The following is a 16,050-nucleotide window of genomic DNA, read 5'->3' as shown; positions in this document are numbered from 1 at the left end:
AATCTACAAAAGACTCTATTTTCCCATATTTCGTAAATGGTGGGGTAAATCTTGATTGCGGGGTTAGAGTACTATGTGGTGCCCTTAATGGCACTATCTCTCCCCTATGCTCTCTCTCTCTCTAGATCTTCGAAAATTTGTATCGCTTGTGCTTCTCTGGCACTGTATTTGGTCGGATCTCTTTCCAAATTTTTATGTTCTTTATGTAGAGCTAGTTTCCTTGCAAAAAGATTGATGTCCTTAATCCAACTAAAGCAATCGAAATAGGGTAATGGTGCGAATGATAGGCCTTTACTTAATACCTTTTCCTGTTCTGGCGTTAGTGTCAGGTCAGTGAGGTTGATAATTTGCATTTCTTTACTCAGTGATACAGCGGCTATGTCCCCTGACGATATCCCCACTTGTCTCGGTCCCTGAGCTGCACTCCGGGTACTAAAAAATGGGGCATGAACGTTTGGGTAGTAGTCACTACTTGAGTAGTGGTTCCTGCTAGGGCACCTCCTGATGTTTGAGGTAACAATGAACAGGAGGATGGCTGTGCTATAGATGACTGTCCTTCTCCACCACTTGTCACTGCATTTGTAGGCACCGGATTGGGACATCTTAGATTATCCTGGGAGCTACCTTTATTCCTGGCTTGATTGAAATTAGATCTATTATTGCCTCTACGTTTGTATCTGGGCCTATAGCCTGTTCTATATGTGGAGGTATTGCTCTCAGGTTCTGATATGTCTGACTCTGATATATCAGTGTATTCACTGCGGTTATAATTACTTTGGTAATTAGTTTGACTATTTTTTATATAAACCTTCCCTGTTTCAAAGTCTTTTTTGTCCCTATTATATTTCCGGTGCTTTCTTTCTTTCACTTCGCTCTGCAGATATTCAATATTTTTCTGAAGTTTTATTTCTAAGTTTGTAAATTCAGTTTGAGACCGAAATGCCTGATATGATTAATTTATTTTTCAAGTTGTATAGCTATTTTGCTCAGTACCTTTTTTTCGTATTCCAACAGGTACTCCTGCATACGCAGGGAGCTCTCTGTCAACAGGGTTTCCCAGCCTTTCTGAAACTCTGGATCGTCTTGATGGGAATAAGGTCTGATGTTAATCCTGATGCCTCTGTATACAATATTTTGTTGCAGGTAAGTCTCCAGGCTAGTTACTTTCCATATGGATCTAATGTATTGCTTATAGGTTTTATTTAATTCCTTGAATGCAAAATTGATATCCAGTACGTTCACTGGAAGATTTTGTGTAGAAAACACTCTGCTGGCTTCTGATAGAAAGACTGAAGTGGTGGGTTGATTAGATAGAAAGCTAGCCATCCTCTTTTGCTAACCTTCTGCACTATAAATGAGATTCTTATTATTTAGGGTCACAGATTAGGGGTTTTCCCCCACTTTTACTACTTTATTTGCATTCGACCCACTAACACGTGTTGAGACATAATCTAAGTCTTTTTACAATTGGTCACTAGGACCATTGGTTGTCTCTGGGTTGACACGTGTTGCTAATTTACCAATACTAAAATTTAACGTTTATTATTTTACCCTTGAAATTAACTAGAACTCACATGGTTAAAATTATCAGCTATGCCTGAACTATAGCTGTTATTATTATTATATATTTGTGTATTTTATATGCAGTTGTGAACCATCAGGGGGCAGCCTTAACTTATATCTCCTGGCTGCCTCTACAATCTCCACTTGGCAACTGGAATGGGGGCACTACAGTAACCTGAAAGATTATTAATATTAGGGTTATTCACTTAAAAAAAAGACGACTGAGGGGAGATCTAATAACTATGTATAAATACACTGCTCAAAAAAATAAAGGGAACACTTAAACAACACAAAGTAACTCCAAGTCAATCACACTTCTGTGAAATCAAACTGTCCACTTAGGAAGCAACACTGAATGACAATCAATTTCACATGCTGTTGTGCAAATGGGATAGACAACAGGTGGAAATTATAGGCAATTAGCAAGACACCCCCAATAAAGGAGTGGTTCTGCAGGTGGTGACAACAGACCACTTCTCAGTTCCTATGCTTCCTGGCTGATGTTTTGGTCACTTTTGAATGCTGGCGGTGCTTTCACTCTAGTGGTAGCATGAGACGGAGTCTACAACCCACACAAGTGGCTCAGGTAGTGCAGCTTATCCAGGATGGCACATCAATGCGAGCTGTGGCAAGAAGGTTTGCTGTGTCTGTCAGCGTAGTGTCCAGAGCATGGAGGCGCTACCAGGAGACAGGCCAGTACATCAGGAGACGTGTAGGAGGCCGTAGGAGGGCAACAACCCAGCAGCAGAACCGCTACCTCCGCCTTTTTGCAAGGAGGAACAGGAGGAGCACTGCCAGAGCCCTGCAAAATGACCTCCAGCAGGCCACAAATGTGCATGTGTCTGCTCAAACGGTCAGAAACAGACTCCATGAGGGTGATATGAGGGCCCGACGTCCACAGGTGGGGGTTGTGCTTACAGCCCAACACCGTGCAGGACGTTTGGCATTTGCCAGAGAACACCAAGATTGGCAAATTCACCACTGGCGCCCTGTGCTCTTCACAGATTAAAGCAGGTTCACACTGAGCACACTTGACAGACGTGACAGAGTCTGGAGACGCCATGGAGAACGTTCTGCTGCCTGCAACATCCTCCAGCATGACCGGTTTGGCATTGGGTCAGTAATAGTGTGGGGTGGCATTTCTTTGGAGGGCCGCACAGCCCTCCATGTGCTCGCCAGAGGTAGCCTGACTGCCATTAGGTACCGAGATGAGATCCTCAGACCCCTTGTGAGACCATATGCTGGTGCGGTTGGCCCTGGGTTCCTCTTAATGCAAGACAATGCTAGACCTCATGTGGCTAGAGTGTGTCAGCAGTTCCTGCAAGACGAAGGCATTGATGCTATGGACTGGCCCGCCCGTTCTCCAGACCTGAATCCAATTGAGCACATCTGGGACATCATGTCTCGCTCTATCCACCAACGTCACGTTGCACCACAGACTGTCCAGGAGTTGACAGATGCTTTAGTCCAGGTCTGGGAGGAGATCCCTCAGGAGACCGTCCGCCACCTCATCAGGAGCATGCACAGGTGTTGTAGGGAGGTCATACAGGCACGTGGAGGCCACACACACTACTGAGCCTCATTTTGACTTGTTTTAAGGACATTACATCAAAGTTGGATCAGCCTGTAGTGTGTTTTTCCACTTTAATTTTGAGTGTGACTCCAAATCCAGACCTCCATGGGTTAAAAGTATTTCAGAAGAATATTTAATTAATTCAGATCTAGGATGTGTTAATTTTGTGTTCCCTTTATTTTTTTGAGCAGTGTATATCAGTACAGAGATCTCTCCCATCATCTATTTCTCCCCAGGACTGTGACAAGGGGACATCCTCTGCGCCTGGAGGAAAGAAGGTTTTTACACAAATAAGAGGATTCTTTACAGTAAGAGCAGTGAGACTATGGAACTTTCTGCCTGAGGAGGTGGTGATAGGGAGTTCACTAAAAGAGTTCAAGAGGGGCCTGGATGTATTTCACCCTCTGTATAGTGTCTGGAGGAAAGAAGGTTTGTACACAAACATAGAAGAGGATTCTTTACGGTAAGAGCAGTGAGACTATGGAACTCTCTGCCTGAGGAGGTGGTGATGGTGAGTACAATAAAGGAATTCAAGAGGGGCCTGGATGTATTTCTGGAGTGTAATAATATTACAGGCTATAGCTACTAGAGATGGGTCGTTCATCCAGGGAGTTACTGTAATTATTGCACACATACTTTATCCAGCTCACCTCCCTGGTCTTTTATTGCTCCCGACTCCTGAAGCCTTGGGTGTGTCCCAGTTTAAGGCAGCGCAGAAGATATGTAAGAAAGACGGCTCCAGATTCAATAAACGTCCTCTAAAACTTCTCCTTTATTTTGGTATAAAATAGTACAGCAGACACATCCACCTTGTATACAGTGATTGTTGTGCCCTTGTTGTGAATTTAAGTGTGCCCTAATCCCTCCTCTCCAAAACCAAGGGGAGGGAAAGGCCTTCACCATTGGTCACTCCATCATGATTAACACCTATCACCTGAACACACATAATCAAATCATAGATACCTTTCACACTATGCACAGGTTTCCTTCCCAGATTAACCCCTATGTATCTCTGATCATGGGGCACTGACAGTCTCCACCCCCAAACTTCCAACATCTGACTGGACAAAAAAACGCATAGTGTGAATAGCATACTACCTAATAAAACATATGGTGACTAACACTTATATGGCTTCACCTCATACCATAAAAAATCTTCATACAGGGATCCAATATGGCCAGCTTGGAAAGATATCCATTTACTGGCCTTCAATACACATCATTGATAAATATACATCAGCTCCTTTTTTAGATTCTGTTAGCACATAATTATTTTATGTTCGATGGTGTGTACTATCTCCAGACACGTGGGGTGTCAATGGGGGCAAAATTCTCGCCCTCATTGGCGAATTTGACCATGGCATATTGGGAGGAGAAATATATTTATAGCTTAAATAACCCATTTGGCCCTGGATTGGTCTGGTACGGCAGATACATCGATGACCTGCTCCTCATATGGGCGGGCGATGTGTCTGCTGTCCCAGACCTCCAGGGGTATTACACAGCTTATAGTCCTATTGAATAGACTGTTAGAATTTGTATTATGGCAAGAAAAAAGCAGCAAAGTAAAGAAAAACGAGTGGCCATCATTACTTTAAGAAATGAAGGTCAGTCAGTCAGCCGAAAAATTGGGAAAACTTTGAAAGTAAGGGCTATTTGACCATGAAGGAGAGTGATGGGGTGCTGCGCCAGATGACCTGGCCTCCACAGTCACCGGACCTGAACCCAATCGAGATGGTTTGGGGTGAGCTGGACCGCAGAGTGAAGGCAAAAGGGTCAACAAGTGCTAAGCATCTCTGGGAACTCCTTCAAGACTGTTGGAAGACCATTTCAGGGGACTACCTCTTGAAGCTCATCAAGAGAATGCCAAGAGTGTGCAAAGCAGTAATCAAAGCAAAAGGTGGCTACTTTGAAGAACCTAGAATATGACATATTTTCAGTTGTTTCACACTTGTTTGTTATGTATATAATTCCACATGTGTTAATTCATAGTTTTGATGCCTTCATAGTCATGAAAATAAAGAAAACTCTTTGAATGAGAAGGTGTGTCCAAACTTTTGGTCTGTACTGTATATAGGAAGCACCATACGTAAAAGTAAAAACAGGGTACTAGAACATCTTAATTATATCAGTAATCCTAATGCTGTAAACATCTCCAATGTAGCGAGACATTTTGTGCAGGTTCACGCCCGCAGGACAAAGGGTTTCTGTGCCTTTGCAGTTGAAAGGGTCTTTGCACCTCTGAGAGGTGGCGACCACCGCAAAAAACTCCTCCTTCGTGAGGCGTATTGGATATTCAGGCTGAATAGCAGAGTTCCTGCGGGCCTGAATCTAAAAAAGGAGCTGATGTATATTTATCAATGACGTGTATTGAAGGCCAGTAAATGGATGTCTTTCCAAGCTGGCCATATTGGATCCCTGTATGAAGATTTTTTATGGTATGAGGTGAAGCCATATAAGTGTTAGTCACCATATGTTGTATTAGGTAGTATGCTATTCACACTATGCGGTTTTTTGTCCAGTCAGATGTTGGAAGTTTGGGGGGTGGAGACTGTCAGTGCCCCATGATCAGAGATACATAGGGGTTAATCTGGGAAGGAAACCTGTGCATAGTGTGAAAGGTATCTATGATTTGATTATGTGTGTTCAGGTGATGTGGGACTATACACGGTCGAATGACTATTGGAAGAAAATTCTAGAGATTGATTGGAGGGTGTTCCTCATGACCCTTCCATCCTTTCCTAGGGTTTGCTTATTGAAACAATACATGATGACTTAATTTAGGTATTTTGCCAGGGTTTAACAGGCAGTTTGCTATGGCAAACCTGGGAGCTTTCAAGACGCTCCTGGCTACCATAACAACCAACTGTAACCACGATTTTGCAGCGGAGGCATCTGATCAGAATACAGAGGGAGTCTCTCTTACAGGATCACAAAGCATTATAATGATTTATACTGAATTACAGACATAATGCTGTCAGTGTAATATAATAAATTTTAGGACTGTCATTATAAATCATTATAATGCTGTGCGATCCTGTCAGAGGTCAGAACAGGACCTCACACTAAGGCCTCATGCACACTAACGTATTTTGTTTCCGTGTCCGTTCCGTTTTTTTTTTTCCGGATAGGATGCGGATCCATTCATTTCAATGGGTCTGCATTAGTATATCCATTCCATAGCCCCACAAAAAAAATAGAACAATATTCTTGTCCGTTTTGCAGACATCCTTTTTTTTTGCGGACCGCAAAACACATACGGTCGTGTGCATGTAGCCTAACACACACTATGAGCTTCTTGCATTGAACTCGCTCGTATGTGTCTGACCCATTTCTTGTTTTGACTGACAAATACCGACCATGTGAAAGTAGCCTAAATGTGATTGTCTATTGTTATTTGAGCCCAGCTTTGATACATTTCTCAGACACCCAAATTGTTATTTGTTTGCATTTAATGAAAGACTGGAAAAAAAAAACAACAACTTATAACGATTAGAAGAGTAAGCCAGCACCTCCACATATGGTGTCTCGTGCAAGGACCCGGTCCAGTCCGTACAGGTCCAGAAAAGTAGTAAGAGATGTCCAGCACCGAGATAAATAAAAATCTTCAGTCTTTATTTCATAAATTTAAAAGAATGCAGTTTCTTCATAGATGATGGTGACGCTACCTGAAATGAAGACTGAAGATTTTTATTTATCTCGGTGCTGGACATCTCTTACTACTTTTCTAAAAATAAAAAATAAAACACAGAAAACTTTGTTATATTTTGCTGAGAATAAAAACCTTTATTATAGAATATGTAATACAAAATGCAAGGAGTCAAGAAAACAAAACAAAGATATAAATTTTTAAGCAAGGGCCCGTAGCCTGCCTTAAGTAAAAGATTCATACTTAAATGCTCCATGCCACTCCGGTCCTCGCACGGTTTACATCCAGCCCTTGACTGGCTTCAGCAGTGATGTGGCCACAAGCAGCATGTCCCTTCTGAAGCCAGTCATTGGCTGGAGCGGTGTATGGGACCACGCACTGATGTAAAACAGTGCAGGAAGCGGAAGATGAAAAAAGCAGGATTGGAGCGTTGTGGAGCTGGTAAGTATGAATCTTTTATTTCAGGGGGCAGGTTAAAAAAACTAAAAACTTTAAAGCACTATGTGATGCTCATGTTTGGTATTAAAGGTGTTATTCCACCGGTAGTTATTTTTTTAGTTATTACAACAAAGTCACAATTGCATTAAATAAAAAATATATATAAATAGAAAAAAAGCGATATTAACCTCACCAATCCCCCACTTCATGTTTCCCAGGTGCCTCCACTGGTCTCTACTTAAGTGACCCTCAACACAGGAATGGACTGCCATAGCAGAAACCATTGTCTGTATGTCACGAGGGACCAGGACTTAAAGGCCAGTGGGGGGAATGGATCACAAAAAAGGCCACACAACCCTTCAGGGCAACATGCTGGCAAGGCAGCAGTGAAATGCCTATAGAAGGTTATAAATCACATTAAGTAGGTTTTCCGGGACTCCTATTGATGGTCTTTCCTCAGAATAGATCATTAATACCTGATCGGTGGGGGTCAGACTCCCAGTACTCCTGCTGGTAAGCTGTTTGAAGAGGCTTCTTCTTAGGCTAAGTTTAGATGAGTATGTCAACTGCAGAAACTCACTGTGTGCCAGCGTGATTTCCTATTATATAGTCTGCTCCTGTGACAAGAGCACACTGCATTATAATTGCCAGTACAAATCAGTGCCGGTCAGGCAAAGACACACACTATTAGGATCCATTCACACATCCATAGTGTATTGCGGACAAAAATAGGACATGTTCTAATTTTTTTCGGTAGCGCGCTCCGGAGAGCACATAGTGTGCTGTCCGCATCCATTCCGTCCCCATAGAGAATTAATGGTTCTGCACAATTGCAGAACGATGTGGACCACACTTGCGGATGTGAGAATAGAGCCTTATAAATCATCTTGGTGTGTGGTCATGTCACAGGAGCAGTGTCCTAAACAGCAAATCACACTCCCACACAGAGCATGTTACCTGCAGAGGACACACTAGTCCACTGCAGCGGTGGCTGTATTGCGGTCCACTGGCTGTGTGCACCCCGCATCACGGATGCAGACCCATTCACTTAAATGCCTCCGCACCGCAAAAAAGTAGTGCAGGCACTATATTTTCGCGGTGCGGACCCCATTCAAGAGAACGAGTCGCCGATCCGCATGCAGCTGCCCATGCATTGTGGACTACAATTCGTGGTCCACAGCAGGCCCAGTCAGTTGTGTGCATAGGCCAGTGGCTTAATGCTCATTGGTCACATGAACGTGCTTGGGCTACAATACCAAAAACAGCCACTATACTATGTGCGGCACGGAGCTTGGTGAGTAGTGAGCGTCCCCCTCAAAACAGTTGATGGGCAGGGATGCCAGGAGTCATACCCCTTCCAGACAGATGGCATATCCAGCTGATAGGACATCAATATATGAATCTCAGAAAACCCCTTTGACTTTCAACATATTTTCTGTATCTTCCTCTCCTACAAAGTATTTTTACTATAAGCTAATGTGATTTCAAATGGATTTATAGTAGCCATGCCATTTCACTACTTTTCTAATGCATATTTATTATGTGAAGGGCTGAGACTGCTTCTAGTGGTATACAAAAGCAGTACATGTGAATATATCAGCTCATTCTTGGTTTATTACACGGCCATTAGCTCCAGAGAAATCTTGCATTTCTTCCTCTACCAATACATCTGTGTTGCCATCTGTTTCTGAAGCATGGTCATTGATGCTGAAGTCAGGCACCTGATAAAAGAGAAGTTTCACTTTGTTAGAGATATTAGAAACACTTTTTTTAAAGACCTCATGAAGGCAGGTGTCCTATTCTTGCTTAGAACAATGGTGCATGGGGGGGAATTCAACCACAAATCTGCAGCATGCCTTGAAAGCCACAGATTTTTCTTCTGCGGGAATTCTTTGAAAATCCAAATACTCTTAGGTTGCTGCAATTTTTGCATTCTGCACTTTCAAAATGAGGTTCCCATTTAACTTTAGACTCCAGCATTAAGTACTGTGGTGGGTGAGGAGCCATAAAACTGAGCCTGCTGGAGTGTTAGAGGTCACTTAACATATTTCTCACCAATAGTTTCCTTTTGCTCTCTGCCTTATCCTAATTTAGCAACAGTCCCTTAAGTGGAGCCTTATTCAGCGTTCAATTGTGAAGAATACGTGTAGTTTCAGTTTAAAGCATGTTTTTAGCTAAGCTCTGATAGATGCTAACAATGGTCTTCAATATGACCTCAGGGTGATTGATAGTTAGGGAACAAGTACATCCTAAGGGACTGGATTAGTGACAAGGGGCAGCTGGAATCCCCTGTATGATAGAGGTGTCTCCAGCATTTAATAAAAACACTGAAGACTGACTCCTTTGTAATGCTGTAAGAGCTTTGCAAACAATTTTAACACCCAAGTCACTGGCCACAACAATTACCTACCTCAGCCAGCCATTGAGCAGGCATCTCCTACCATTGCCTGTGTTGCACTAAGAAATGGAGATCAGCAGGGACCTGGCAAGCCCTTGAAGGGTAGCAGTGGACTAGGTAGTTTTTTTTAAGGCACTGACTACTTTAACCAACCACTGAAATAGCATCTTTGAAAGGGGTAGGCATATAATTATGGCTTTTTTATAAGCCAAGTATGATGGAACTGTTGGGATTTCCACATCCCTTACCAAAGCATTGTACAGTCCAAGTTGTTATGGACAAACCCTTTAGAGATCCTATTAACTGAGTATTCTCATTTTAAACCTGAAGTCTAGCATGCAAATGGCTAGAGGTGGTACCTTACACCATCACTATATGTAAAGCCTGCCTCATATTGAGGATTTGTCTTACTGTAACAGCACCACAATTTTTAAAATGAGACCCGTGAGTGCAAGTTAAGGCACAACCAGATATTAAGTCTGGTAGAGTAGTTGTGTGTACACGAACCTTTGACACAGACAAGTTGATGCAGATATTTTATTAATACAAAAGTGCATGAAAAGTTTAGTGTACATAGTGGGGTTTACACATCAGTGATGCAGTTACATTTGGGCGGAATGTGAAGAAAAGCAACCGCCAAGAGTAAGACAAAGTCCAATGTTGAGACAAAGCATTTAAACTGTCAAATGGGTTGTCACCACCGTTACTGTCCCTCAGCTTAAGGTGGAGCACAAGGATATGGGCAGTGCTATGGTAAACTGTGGTTGGGGTTTGCCCATTTAGGTGATTAAGTGCAAAGTTTAGTGAACTTTTCAGTCCTCCTTGTTGGCAGAGTCTCCCCCATCAACTTCTGGCTCCCCATGTTGGTTAGCAGCCAGTTGTGGGTAAAAGGGACCTACCAGCCAATTTAGTGGAGTGTTGTTAACCAAGTAGTCCATCACATCATCCATAGAATCCTTCATTTTTGTGAACTGTGCCTTAGATGTGTTTAAGAGGCCATCAGACATTTCTCTGAAGGAAGAGGCAGAACGGAAATTTTGATAGACATCTGCAGCCATGGCACTAGCATTGTGAGCTTTGTTCTGGATATTTTGTGGAAGGCCTTGAACACTGGAGACCAGAGACAGACATGTGGTTTGCAGTTGATGAGTAAGACTCCGGGCAATAGTCAGAGTGCGGGATTCAATTTGCTGCAGAGACAAATTGTAAGGTTATAGCATTCCCAGTGTACAGGTATTGCCTACCATACAGTATACAGGACCATAATCACCTCTGTGCTTTCATGTTCTCCACTGGCATCTTGCCCTGTGCCTTTTGTCCATACCACCCACTTATTGTAGATCTTCTCCTGAGCATCATGGATTTTCTGATTTGCATCATTCATGTTCTTTCTTGCATATTCAATCTTAAGATAACAGGGCAAGTTTAACATGCAACTCGTATCAGTTTAAGTTCTATGAACACGAGTTTCCTCAAAATCATAACCTCATTTTCTAGAAGTGGATTGACATTCTTTAAAGGGAATGGGTCACCAGGACACACTCCCTCCATACAAGCCCTATTAACTACAGAAACACATGCGGCTCACGTCACATCAGTAATTCTTATCACTATATTCAGTCCAGATTGGCCTTCAAACCGGCCATGCAGTGCATAGGACCATTTCTGGAGGCGACCCTCCATTGCCGTTCACAGGCACATTGTGGGAAACCACATCAGTAATTCTGATCTCCAAATTATGAAGTCACCAGCACACGCATTACTGTATTTAATACAGGGCTGGTCCAAGGTGACAGTCCATTTAAGCAACAGCATCTATGACATGCTCTATAAGAAATGATTCACTCTTCTGGTGAGAAGACTGTAAGGTAGGTTAACCTATAAATGAATGAAGATAACTAGATGTAGACGCAGATTAAAGAATGGAGCTTCAAATGTGTATTTAGGAATCATCATTAACTACCAAATGAATTAAAATGCAAGGCAGGTTCACTGAAGGCATCCACATTTCATACTATATGGATGCAGATTTTTGTATCAAGCCAGTAAAGGTTAATGTAAAGCCACTGCATAAATATGAGGTTTTCTGGGCAGAAATTGACTTGTGGCACCATATTCTGACTGTCACAGCATGTGAATTGTGCAGATTCCACCTGTTGCAATGCAAACCAAGATCTAGGCAAACCCACAAATTTGGTGTGGAAACTTCAGACATCCTCCAAGTTAGGCCTCATACACAGCAGTTTTTTGGTCCGCATCCGAGCTGCAGTTTTGGCTGCTCGGATGCAGACCCATTCACTTCAATGGGGCCACAAAAGATGCGGACAGTACTCTGTGCTGTTCAAATCAGTTGCATGGTCCTATTCTTGGCCACGCTTTGTGGACAATAGGCAGTTATATTAAAGGCTGTCTGTGCGTGTTCTGCAATTTGTGGAACATACACGGACGCCATCCATGTTTTGCAGACTGCAAAACACACAACGGTCGTGTGCATGTAGCCTTACTGTTGTGTGCATATGCCCTTGATGTTTTTTTAAAAGGACAAATGACTGGGTCAATTATGGGGAGTGAATTCATAGAAACTTGTTCCCAATAATTAGTTTAGGTCCCAACAATCACCTGATATAGCAAATCTTCATCAACTATTGTTTCTTTTAATAGAAAAGTTTGTTCAACTCCTGCTGCCCAGAAACTACTGTATGATTTGGGGGGGCCCCTCTCACTTTCTGACAATTACAAGATTGTCAGGAACTATGACCAATAATTGCCTGTAACATCAGTACATGTAAAAGGAGCAATACGAAGAATGTCAAAACTAACAGATGAAAGCACATTTACTAACCAGGTCAACTGTGTTCTGGAGCTGAGCAATGGCCTCCTGGCTTCGGCACTTTGCATCCTTGATCCGGGTCAAAGCTTGTTGGTAAGCACGTTTGCGAGTCTTCGTAGAAAGGGATCCAAGGCGAACATAATAGCTGGGCTTATTGGACAACTCAAAACCTTCGGTTTTAGTTGCTTCCTTAACTAAAATGCAAAGAAATGACAGTTAAGGTTACATACTTTCTTCAAGCGCAACAAAACCTTGGGTTACGAGATGCATGGTCTCTGCACACCTGGCGAGTAGTGCTCCTTTTCCTTTTTGCATTGGAGTGAAATGTTCTGTTCTCTGAACCGGGTGACGTGGAAATCTTTACAGAGAAAGCACATTTCACTCCTATAAAAAGAAAAGTGTATCCGGTGTATAGCAGATGCTTCCCTTCACCCACACTTCAGCTGGGTAGGTTGCCGCTTACCCAACTCTTCATCAGTTGGTGGCAGGTATTGTTCCAGAAGACTTTCCGACTTGGTGAGTGCAGTGTCCACACGGGTGCTCACGACCTTTACTACACCACTTCCCAGAACGGTGTTAATGCTGCCATTCACGACAGCCTTGGTCATCTCCACACTATCCTGCACAGCTCCCTTTGTTTTGTCAACCACTCCCGCAATACTCTGGATAACTGCATCTTTGACTCCAAAAACTGCTTCTGAGGCATTAGCCACAACCTAAGTATAAAATAAATATATATGATACTTGCCTGTTAAAGAAAGCCTTCACCCAGTCTTGCTTTCTAGTTAGTGACATTTCTAAGGCTTCACATGATCTTAATAGCTTACCTTTCCAGATGGCTGATAGAGAATAGGCAGCTTCTCTTCAATCTTATCCAGTCCAACACAGGCAATGTTATTAGCCAAGGCAACTGAAGATGGAGGAATAAAGATTATGTAAAAGTCTGATGCAACTCCTAGTCATCAGTACAAAGCCAGCAGAGTTCCTGTGAATACTAGGACTGTTTGCACAAGTTGACATTTGGCCTACTTCCTATGCCAGGAGGGAATGAACACTGTGATATACAGGCTTTGCTTTAGACATGCATACACCTGTTAAGCACATTGCCTTGTGCCCCCCCCTCCCTCCTAATTTTTTAGACTGCCTTCAAGGGGTAGTCTCATCCCAAACACTTCTGGCATAGCCAAACAAGTGTGATAGACATGGTCATACCAGTCTCCCCTGTATGCAGGAGCCAGAGGTGGTCTGTACCAAGTAGCCCGTGCTCCACCATTACTACAACTCCTCAGCTGATTGTCCTAACCACGTCTGGCTGCCTTTTCCCAGATAAGGAGATATATTCTGAGATAGGAATACCACTTTAATTGGTAAACATACCATGACCAAGCAAACTAGAGAAAACCTAAACATTTAAACTATCAAGACAAAAAGCCTAATCCACAGTAAAAAAAAAAAAAAAAAAACACGCAAGGAACTCCATTCAACATACTTTGAGGTTCAAGTTTCTGTAGGATGGGCCTGGCACTGGTTAGAGCCACAGAAGTGATCGTTTTCACACTCTTCTCAGCAACATCACATACAGACTTCAGGTAGGGATGGTTGTCTTTAGTGTTCACATAGGCAGAAGATACCATGTCATATGTTGAGCTCACCAATGGCAGGTTAATCAACCTTACCACCACATTCTAAAAAGGACAACAAACAAAAACAATCCTCAAGTACTTGGAAGTAATAAGCCAAGACTATACAAAATGCATGATTACTCTAGGCCAGGGATGTTCAAACTGCAGCCCTCCAGCTGTTGCAAAACTATAATTCCCAGCATGCCTTAATAGCTGTAGGCTGTCCAGGCATACTGGGAGTTGTAGTTTTGCAAAAGCTGGAGGGCCACAGGTTGGGCGTCCCTGCTCTAGGCTAAATTAACACAAAATCAAGTAGAGCTACAAGATATTCAAAGGAGCCATTTACATTGTGGAACCTTAGAATAAGAATCAATATGTATTCCTGGAAAGCCAGAGTGATGGAGCCCAGTAATCATGGATAGGTGTGCTGCAGTGCCCACTGAACCACCAGAGCACCCTGGTTCTGCTGATTAGCAGTATGCCAAGAGACAGAAAACAGACTAATTGTATTGCAGTTAAATGGGGTTATCCCCTATCCTCAGGATAGGGCATCAATATCAGATCAGCAGGGGTCTGACTCCTGGAAATATCTGAGTGACATGCTAAAAAAATAAATTTTTTATTTATTTTTAAACAGTTCGTTATCAGAGATGATCTACCACAGGGGTGTCTGGCAGTAGCTTTTTCCTCCCTCCATATTTAAGAACATATGCACGCCTAACTAAACCGAGTACAGCAGACCCAGGAGAGCTAGCAGTCAGCAAAACCTATTGAAGGTGACTGGGCCCCTAAGAATAAGCCATCGATATGTAATGCATACACTGGAGCAGAGGCTATCCAGCAGTATACATACACTCCTCCTACAGGTTTTATATATTATATATAAAAATCCATGGCACTCCCAAAAACAGGTTTATTACACCAGGTGCAACATTTCAGTCCTCTCAATGGAATCTTTTGCTTTAAAAAATATAAAATAAAAAATAAAAAAGTTCCATTGAGAAGACTGAAACATCACACCTGGTGTAATAAACACATCAGTTTTTTGGAAGTACCATGGTTTCTTATTTTTATATTTGATCTGGATGTTGGATCGCATTGTCTGCAGTGCTACCCAAATTTAGAATATATATTACAGCTACATTCACATCTGGTGACCGTTTCCAGCAAATACCGCAGCCTTGGTTTTTTTCTCTGCCAAGAAGCCCTTGTAATTCGCACAGATGGCAGTACCAGTCAGGAACTATATGCCCTTAGGCACACTCCACGGCCAGCATCTATAGAACTGGGGGCAACACTGACACTAACCAGCCTCCCCTAATCATAGGACACCGTTAGAGATTAGTTTCACTTGCACCCATTCCTAAACCCCTCCTAGTTACCTGTTGCTGCTGCTCCACCACCACGTCAGCCATAGTGCTAGGTAAAAGGCAAAGCACACAATCAACCGCAAGAACTGACAAGCGTCCACGAAGCGCCTCCACAGCCGTAAGCAGAACGACTCAAGGAAACAATAACTGCTCCCAGCGAGTCCGCGTACTTATAGGCGCCTAACCACGCCCACCCGACTAGGCGCCGTCACCTAGAAGCTTCCCGGCAGTCAGCTGACTGGTGAGGCGGCGCGGTGACGTCATGCAGCGAGTGCTGGGAGCGTGGCCGTGCGTGGGGGTCAAGGGTAGGGCAGGATAAAAGACCATTAGTCACCCACATTTCTATTAGGCAAGAGGCTCATGGCCAGGGCGGTTCCAGGGAGGGCGAAAATTTGAAAAGCGGCCGACCCCTTCCTCACTTAAGTAAGTATAATTTATCATGTAGAGAAAGTTAATACAAGCCCCTTACTAATATATTGTTATTATTGATATTAGTTCCTTTGCTGGCTAGATTCATTTTTCCATCACATTATATACTGCCCGTTTCTGTGGTTACAGACCACCCTGCAATCCATCAGTGGTGGTCGTGCTTATATAATATAGGAAA

General features: G+C 42.9%; 1 protein-coding gene across 2 annotated transcripts; it reads right to left on the bottom strand.

Annotated features, from left to right (window-relative positions):
• Positions 1–8,039: 8,039 nt before the first annotated feature.
• On the bottom strand, positions 8,040–15,640 carry PLIN2 (perilipin 2). Of its 2 annotated transcripts, XM_040417232.1 has the most exons (8): positions 15,456–15,640; positions 13,941–14,136; positions 13,279–13,361; positions 12,915–13,167; positions 12,464–12,645; positions 10,892–11,026; positions 10,521–10,811; positions 8,040–8,944 (listed from the first exon to the last, which is right to left on the bottom strand). In XM_040417232.1, exons 1-8 carry the CDS (start codon positions 15,486–15,488, stop codon positions 8,825–8,827), a joined length of 1,293 nt encoding a protein of 430 aa, XP_040273166.1. In that variant the 5' UTR covers positions 15,489–15,640; the 3' UTR covers positions 8,040–8,824. The 2 variants fall into 2 exon arrangements, with proteins under 2 accessions (XP_040273166.1, XP_040273167.1); XM_040417233.1 differs by lacking the exon at positions 8,040–8,944 and having other exon boundaries at positions 10,152–10,811; positions 15,456–15,639.
• Positions 15,641–16,050: the final 410 nt, after the last annotated feature.

The sequence above is a fragment of the Bufo bufo genome, chromosome 2, assembly GCF_905171765.1.
Source record: "Bufo bufo chromosome 2, aBufBuf1.1, whole genome shotgun sequence".
Classification (NCBI taxonomy): domain Eukaryota; kingdom Metazoa; phylum Chordata; class Amphibia; order Anura; family Bufonidae; genus Bufo; species Bufo bufo.
Note: the sequence above shows the minus strand (reverse complement) of the source record. Positions and strands in the feature narration are given on the sequence as shown.